At 36.2% G+C, this 9,022-nt stretch overlaps 1 protein-coding gene across 3 annotated transcripts in view; it reads left to right on the forward strand.

The window, feature by feature from the left end:
* LOC148037802 (ubiquitin-activating enzyme E1 2-like) overlaps positions 1 to 1,530 on the forward strand; it is a 34,770-nt gene extending 33,240 nt beyond the window's left edge. For all 3 annotated transcript variants that reach the window (XM_087676755.1, XM_087676754.1, XM_087676756.1), the window contains 2 exons: positions 56 to 488; positions 569 to 1,530. In XM_087676755.1, the coding sequence (XP_087532881.1) occupies positions 56 to 488; positions 569 to 1,159 (1,024 nt within the window). In that variant the 3' untranslated portion in view covers positions 1,160 to 1,530. The remainder of the gene's footprint in view (positions 1 to 55; positions 489 to 568) is intronic.
* The last annotated feature ends 7,492 nt before the right edge of the window (positions 1,531 to 9,022 follow it).

Raw genomic sequence — 9,022 nt, forward strand, 5'->3', positions numbered from 1 at the left:
TTTCCTACCAATTATAAACGGCTTAGTAAAGGTGTAACCTTGCTTGTGTGTTCAGGTTTGAAGACTATTTTGCAAATAGAGTGAAGCAACTGACTTACACATTCCCCGAGGATGCCACAACAAGCACTGGGGCATTATTTTGGTCTGCACCAAAACGGTTCCCTAAACCTCTTGAATACACCTCTGAGGATCCTTCGTACTTGTCTTTTATTGCTGCTGCAGCTATTCTGAGGGCTGAGACATACAGAATTGTTGTCCCAGATTGGGTTCAGAATTCTCAGAAGCTACGTGAGGCTGTGGATAAAATTCAGCTAGCCCCATTCAAACCAAAACAGGGGGTAAAAATTGTCACAGATGAGAAGGCAACGACTATGAATGCTCCAGCGGCTGACGACTCTGCTGTCATTGACCAACTTATCAAGTTACTGGATGAGGGAGCTAGCACATTACCTCCTGGGTTTCGTATGAATCCTATACAGTTTGAAAAGGTATGCTTCAAAGACTCTGTAGTCTTTATAGAAACCTACACTTCCCTTAAAAAGCACTAAAGTGACATCTTTGTTTGTAGGATGATGACACAAACTTTCACATGGATTTAATTGCTGGCCTTGCTAACTTAAGAGCCAGAAATTATGGTATACAAGAGGTTGACAAGCTAAAAGCTAAGTTTATAGCTGGGCGTATTATTCCAGCAATTGCAACGACCACTGCATTGGCTACTGGTCTTGTGTGCTTGGAACTTTACAAGGTTCTTCTCAAGCACAAAGTTGAAAAGTACCGCAACACTTTTGCTAATCTAGCATTACCATTGTTCTCTATGGCAGAACCGGTCCCACCAAAGATTTTCAAACATGATAATTTGAGTTGGTCCATATGGGATCGTTGGGTGATCTCTGAAAACTTGACACTACGTGAACTACTGGATTGGTTTCAAGCTAAAGGGTTGACAGCATATAGCATATCTTGTGGGCAGAGCTTGCTGTACAACAACATTTTTCCAAAACATAGAGAAAGGATGGATAGGAAAGTGCTCGACCTTGCCAAGGAGATTGCCAAACTGGAGATCCCACCATCACGTCGCCACTTTGATGTAGTTGTAGCCTGTGAAGATGAAGAGGGGAATGATATCGATGTGCCGCTTGTCTCCATTTACTTCTGATGCATACCTGCTCAAAGTAGATAATGTGCTGGTGCATGCTGTTCAAATTATTCTTTCGAGAAGCGATCCATGACATGCTTAGCAGCAAGCAAGAAGTAATTATGTGTTTGGAGCTCAGGGATATTTATCTAGAATAAAGATGAAACAATTAATTCTCTTTATTTCAATCCTATGTCGAATTTCTGCTGTTATTAAAGCTAATAGTCTGAGCAGTCTGCTAGCTATACACTGCAAGTCTTACAGCTGATAGTGATACCAAACACCAATGCTGTAGAACTAACTAGACGTCTGAAGAAATGTTTGAAGTTGTACCTTGCTCAGGTGTGAAGGGTCACACAAAATTTAATTGGACTGAAATTCTGGAACAGAAATGTGTCTTTCTTGATTTAGATCATACTGAAAATTGAAAGCTCAACTTTGTTGAAGCTCCCATAGAACTGGTTTTGGTTGAGTGAAAATTGAATTGTTCTCTGTTGTCAATGCATCTGGATACCGGGCACATAAATTGGGGTCTATATGAAATTTTTTAATCTGAATTTCAGTGAAGGCACCTACTTCCTATGTTCCATTTGGTTACTTGTGGCAAGAGTCTCTGCATTCAAAGCTTTGGGTGGTAGGGTTTTTGAAAGATTGCACTTAAGGGCATACATCTACCTGCAGCTGCTTTGCAGTAGAGTTTTTGAAAGATTCAGGGGTTGCATGCACGTTATTGTTCATTTGTCAACTCATGCAAAGAGTTTCTGCATTCATTCAAAGCCTGGCAGAGTTTTTGAAATCTTTCTTCTCAAGAAAAGGTGGTCCTGTATTTATTCCAAAGCTCAACGCCAAAAATCCTTCGCGTCCTACACTTGAGGACTTGATCAATGAAAGGGTTTGTGCAGTGCTGTCTATTTTGAGGGTTTGATTATGCTTTGGGGAAATCTATTGTCTCATGGCAGCTCTGATTTTTCAGGGGATGCACATGTTCTTGTTTTTAACAGATGTCGGGAGATGTGAACAGAGTGCTTGATCAGCTGCTTATTTAGAACTAGTCACTGTCTGGTGTGGGTAGACTTCCCCACCTTAAACTGCGTTGTTATAAGTGGTCGTTTTGAATTTGAACATTCATATTGAACAGGGTTCTCTATCTGTAGTTCAATGTAAAAATGTGTTTAAGGTTGGAAGTAACTTTGTGATTGCCAATTGCTTTTGTGACCCTTGACCTAGTTTGTCATGTGAAAACATGGAGTGGTTGTCCTTGATGTGAAAATGTAAGGATAATGAATGTTTCCGTCCCAAAGAAGTGAGATTTGTGATATTGTAAGTAATGCTTGGTGTTTTTGACAATTGTGCTGTTGGAGTAAGTTACATTTGAATTCAGATGAAGTCATATAGTGAAAATGTCCTCTTAACCTCTCGTGTGTTTTGTGATTCATACATGTGTTTTTTTGACATGTTGTGGGGATAGATAAGTCCTAAAACCCAAGATTTCACTAGGATTTTCAAAAGATGAGAATAATCACATATGGGGATAAATGTGAAAGTCCATTTTACCACGGGTAAGCGTTTTTCTAAAAGCAAAACGAGGTGGTAAAATCTCTTCCTGTGCAAGTGTTTTGGAAAGGTTAGACAAAAGAATATTACCCCTATCTTGTGAAGATGAATCATATTTAAGTGGAATTAGTTGCATATGAGAGACCAACAGATATGGGTGATGTTTGTTTCCATCTTGTGAAGATGAATCATATTTAAGTCAAATTAGTTGCATATGAGAGACCAACAAATATGGGTGATGTTCCTATTGTAGGAAATTGCCTTGAATTAGTTGGATTTGAGTCTCTCCAAATAAACCATCATAAATGGGAATTTATTGTAGATTGCTTGAGGATTTCCTTCAAAAATGCCATGTTCATCTTTGAAATTGAAGGTTGTCATTTAGATTTGCTTATATGTACATCTGGCCTTGAGGCACCTATCAATGGAAAGGTAAAAAAGGTCAATAAAGTGACACACTAGTCAAAATAGGGGAATTATGTTTTAGTTATTTACTTTTTTTTTTTTGGATGTATTTCCCAAGCACATCTTGATACTAGATTAGGAAAGCTTTCTAAGAACAATGCACGCAATGATATTCAAGGTGTCTATTAGAGCATTTGAGGTTCTATTAACTAATACACTAGCTTATTAGTCTAGGGTAGTGTCGGCTTATTGGTTTAAGGAAAATGACAACCATGAAGTGAGGTATGTTGTACTTTCCATCTAGACTTGACTTGTCAATGTTTTGACTACCTTTAGTATTCATGCATGCCCAAGATTTTTTGTGCTACATGTGAGATAGCTAGCTAATCAATTGCCTATCTATTGCAACATTAGACTAGTCACAAGGCATGTGGGAGGACAAAACATCATAAGATTCATAGGGCATATGGGAGGACAATTGTGCCATCTATCCACCATACATGACATTTGTGTAATTCAATGCACTGCCATGCTTGATATGGGTCTTGAACTTGCTTCATCCTTTTCTACTATCAGGATGCCATGAAAATTAACTAGGGGCATGAAGATCACAAGTTTTTGTTGAGGCAATCTCGAGTTAGTATCATAATTACTCTCTTTTAGTTCTCTCTCTTGTCAAATGAAGGAAAAGTGGAGAGGAGTAAAGTACTCATTTCCCTACTTTTCAAATCTCATTTTATGTTTTTTGTTTTATCCCTAAGGCATATCCTCAAATTCTTCATATCTCATTTAAGGGTTGGTTTTTAATGAAGTTTAGTATTTAGGTAGCGATTAGTTATAGGATTGTGATATGGGTCTTGAACTTGCTTCATCCTTTTCTACTATCAGGATGCCATGAAAATTAACCAGGGGCATGAAGATCACAACTTTTTGTTAAGGCAATCTCAAGTTAGTATCATAACTACTCTCTTTTAGTTCTCTCTCTTGTCAGATGAAGGAAAAGTGGAGAGGAGTAAAGTACTCATTTCCCTACTTTTCAAATCTCATTTTATGTTTTCTGTTTTATCCCTAAGGCATATCCTCAAATTCTTCATATCTCATTTAAGGGTTAGTTTTTAATGAAGTTTAGTATTTAGGTAGCGATTAGTTATAGGATTGTGATGCTTATTTTTTGTTACATAAATATTAGTATTCTAACTAGAATTTCACATTTTTCGCCACATTTCTAGATGTAAATTTAATTTCATTTGAATTGGAAAATTATTCGACTTATCTTTTAATCTCTTGTCACTTCCCTACAAGCTCTTTCATATCCTCTTCTCTTAGGCTATTCCCTCTACCTCTATTGAGCTTTCCCATTCCCCCCATTCTCCACCTCAATTGGGCATTTTTTGGTTTGTAATCATAATATAGAATGTGCTTTAGAAAATTGATGAGAAGTTGACATCGGAGTGCAAGTTGAAGAGTAAAACAATTGGGTGACAATAGTGGACAATAGAATCAGTACATCAAAGCCTAACAAGAATACCCAACAAGGAACTTTAGATAGAGGAAAGCTTAGAACATCCATTCATAGGTGGTTGTTTTTACTTTGAAGGATGTCTCAAGTCAGTCCTAGGGTTGGCATTAGACCAATGACTTACTCTAATTTGTTCATGTTACCATATTATGGTAGTGATGTCTGTGAACACGCTAAGGACTATTAGGGCACTTTTTTCCTTGTTTAGGAGGTATCTTTTCCATGGCTTTGTCTATATGCTTATTCGCTTAGGGCATATTAAGTTGTGAAAATCTTCCTTATATGTCTATTCACTTTAGGGCATATTAAGTCTTGGAAATATTCTATATTAATATTTCTCAATACACTTTGAGTTGTGCTCTCTCAAGCTTCTTCTCCAAGCTATGCATGTGCATTCCTACAATCCTAAATCCAAAAATTGGTATTAGACTAGGCTTCAATCTCTTAGGTAGAGGCATCAAAACCCTTCACTTGATTTCCTTAGATTGTAATGACATTTGAAGAGTGTTTGTAGATTGAAAATATTGTGGCATTGTCTAATTTTTGATTCAGGTTTATTTTAGCCTCTCTTTGCATTACTACTAGTATAATGCAGGATATTTCATCGTTTTGTGTAGAATTTTTGACACCAATCAATCTGCAAGGTAAGAATCCTAACACTCTCTTTTATATCGTTCTATATAGCACAAGTTGGTTTTATGCATATTTTTCTTTATACATTCTTTTGCGCCAAGTATAGTCAATGGCCATGGTTGGCAATAATGATGTATTGCATATATTGGCTATTGAGGACAAGTTGGATGTATTAGTTGTAAAGGGGTTTTGGAACATTATCTATGGAATTGAAAAATGCCCTAGTGGTGTTTTGAAAGCTACATATGCAACAAAAAAAATAGAAACACATGCTATTGAGGATGTTGAAGGTTCCAATTCGACTCTAGTTAATGCTACAACACTATCACGACATACTCCTAAGAATCTTTGTTATGATGCAAAGATGCAAAGGCTCATGCTTTGATTGCATTGTTTGTTAAAGGTACCATGATCCCATATATTCACTCATGTAAGATAATCAAAGATGCTTGGGATATATTTGCATGTTTGTATACATGAAATAATGAAGTCCATGTGGCTTATTTGCATAAGCATTTAGAGAGTGAATGTATGGATGGTGGTGCCTCCATGGACAATTTATTGAAAAGACAAAAGATCTTAAGAATATTGTTGATGAGATTTTACCAGACAGTTCACTTACATAGAGTGTTCTCAATGGTCTTCCCAATTCTGTAGAGTTTTACATATACTCTTCATTAGATGTTGATAGGTAATTTGAATGCTTTGTTATTTGATAAGTTGGATTCTATTTTACTGTAATAACGACAATCTGGATGAAACAGGTCCATTATGCACGTTATAGATCAAGCCTTTGTGGCTAGTCAAAAAAGTAAAGGAAAAGCTACATTTTCTACTAGTAACTAGAAACATGTAAATACTGTTTAGATAAAGAAGGATGATAAGGATGAGAGGAAAAGTGAGAATGAAATTTATTATGGGTATTGCAAGGAAAAATATCATGCCATTAAGGACTTTCCTAAAGTGGATGCCATAGAGGTCAAGAAAAAAGAGACTAGTATGGCTGTTGTAGGTATCTCTCATTCTGAGTCAAATTCGGCAAATGTTATGTAGGATATATAGTTAATATTTAGTGTGCAATGTAGTTATGACCCTTCTTTACATAATTCTTGTATGTTTGTTGCGGATTCACATATATGGTACTTTGACAATGGTCCTATTAAGCACATTAATTCTCTATGTAGTTTATTCACTTCTCTTGACCCCCTTATCCTATTAAAGGAGTTGGGAGAAATTATGTTGATTGTTGTAAATGACAATTTCAAACTCATAGAATCTTTGTATGTACTAGATATCAATAAGAATTTTTGGTAAGTTTTTACACTTGCCAAGTTTGGCTTAGTTGTGAATTTTATTGATGATAGATATACAATTCATCATCTCTCTTATGGTAATACAACTATTGCATCTAGCTCACTATATAGTGGGCTATACAAGTTCAATAATTATGGTAAATATGTGGAAGACTGTAGTTGTAGATTCATAGTTTTAGCTACAAAACTTGTATATACATTTTGCTCATTTGAATTTACTAATTTGTTGCACCTATAGAAATTTGATATGATGTCTTCATTGCCTAATCTTGAGGTACTTGGGAAACAGGTTTTTGTGAAGGTTTCATATTTGATAAAATACAATGTGTTTCATTTTTCCAAGATGGTTTAGTGAAGATTGTTTGCAAACTGTAGCTTGTACACAGTGATGTTTGTGGTCCAATGCAAGTGACATATTTTTTCAACTACTTGCACTTCATGACTTTATTGGTGATTACTCTAGGCATGTGACTTTCATTGAGAATTTCTCAAGGCATGCATGGGTATATGGTTTAAAAGCTAAGTTCAAAGTGTTTTTGAGTTTCAAGAAGTTTATTAGCACGGTTGAAAATTTATTAGGATGTAAAATGGGGGCTCTCCAATCTTATTGTTCGGGTGGAAGGGGGCATATGTCTAAGGAATTTAATATATATTGTGGGATAAAATACCAATGCATAATGATGTATGCACCACAACAAAATGGTGTAGTTGAGAGGAAGAATAGATTTCTTATGGAGATGTCATGATGCATGATCGAGAGTCAAGCTTCACCACATAGTTTCTAGCTTGAGCCTATTTTATGTGTAGCTTATGTACTTAACATGTGTCCCACAAAGGCATTGCAATCTATCACTTTGTAGAAGCTTGGCATGCCAAAAAACCATTTGTGGCTCACTTGTACATTTTTGGTTTCTTGGCTTATGCTTTGATACAAGTGCAACAACACAAGAAATTAGATGATAAGGCTGTGAAATATTTTGTTAATGATAATAATTAAAGCAAAAGGTTATAAGTTATAACATCAACAAAATATGCATATCTTGGTTAACCATGATGTTCTTATTGTGGAAGATACTATTTAGCCTTTAGTTTCATTTATGAAAGAGACATACATACTCATAAGACATGTGTGATACTTTGTTGCACTTTTTAGTGGTGGGTAGTCACATGTAATGCCAAATGGAGAAATTTCTATGTCTACAGAGGTTTTTGATGTAAATGTGAATGATGCATTTCTCAACAAGAGTAGATATTGAGAAGTCCAAGACTATGTTAAAATAGCTAAGCCAAACATTGTGTAATAGTAAGGTTAATGCACCATTGTCTAGTCGTACTTGTTTGGGTTCTCATAGTGCCTCCCTTACACATTAGATTGTTATATGTTGGATGCTACTAGTCTATGTGATGAGGGTGGTGTAGTGCCTTTTAAAGAGGCACAAAATTTCAGAAAATTGGATGGTTATTGTGCAATTTGAGTATTATGCTATTGTCAAAAACGGTACTTGGTTCTTATGTGATTTTCCTCCTAGAAAGAAGACCATTGGCACCAAGTGGTTTTATAAGTTAAAGTGTAAGCTAGATGCTAGTGTTGATCGCTATAATGGTACACTTGTGGAAAAGGGTTATGCTTAGCGGAAGGGTGCATCGATATTGATAAGACCTTTGCTCCCATTTTCTGTATGATAACTATTCATATATTTGTGTATTATTAGCTCATCATGGTTGGAATGTATTTCTAAATAATGATCTACATGAGGAAGTATATGTTTTTCAACCTTGTGGTTTTATACAAAAAGGGTAAAAAAAATGAAAGGCACGGATTGAAAAAAGGATTGTATGGTTTGAAGCAAGCACCTGGAACTTGCTATGAGAAGATACATGCATACTTGACTACATGTGGTTTTCAAGATAGTTCAGGTGAGTGCACGTTACGTAGCGGCCTGGATATTTAGTCCCAAGGGGGATCCTTCCCACTAGATTTTCACGCTTGATTAGATTATAACGAGGCTGGTTGTTACAATACTTGTGTATCCACAAGTAGTTTTTGCTTCATGCTTGGTAGCTCATGCATATCGTGGTTACATAAGAAGAAGTCCATTATGGTCACTTCTAGTTGTGAAGCTGAGTACAAGGTGGCTTTCACAATAGTGGTTAAGTGTGTTTGGTTTAGATGTCTTTTGGCTAATTTGGATGTTGGACAGTCATTTGCCACCACCATCTTTACTAACACTGAGAGTGCATTGGTGATTCCATGAAATTTGGCATTCTATGCACGTACTAAGCACACTGAGGTGCATTATCATTATGTCAAGGAGAGACTCTTTGCAGGGAGAGAAACTTATCATTAAGCTTGTAGATCTTTTGACAAAGGCTTTACTTCATGAGAAGTTGAAAGCTTTTAGTAAATCTTTGACATTATTCCCCTTTGCGGATTCATTGGGCTTGGCACTCCCGTATGCA

The sequence above is a fragment of the Lygodium microphyllum genome, chromosome 4 (assembly GCF_053477565.2).
Source record: "Lygodium microphyllum isolate KBCC chromosome 4, Lygodium_microphyllum_v1.1.10, whole genome shotgun sequence".
NCBI classification, from domain to species: domain Eukaryota; kingdom Viridiplantae; phylum Streptophyta; class Polypodiopsida; order Schizaeales; family Lygodiaceae; genus Lygodium; species Lygodium microphyllum.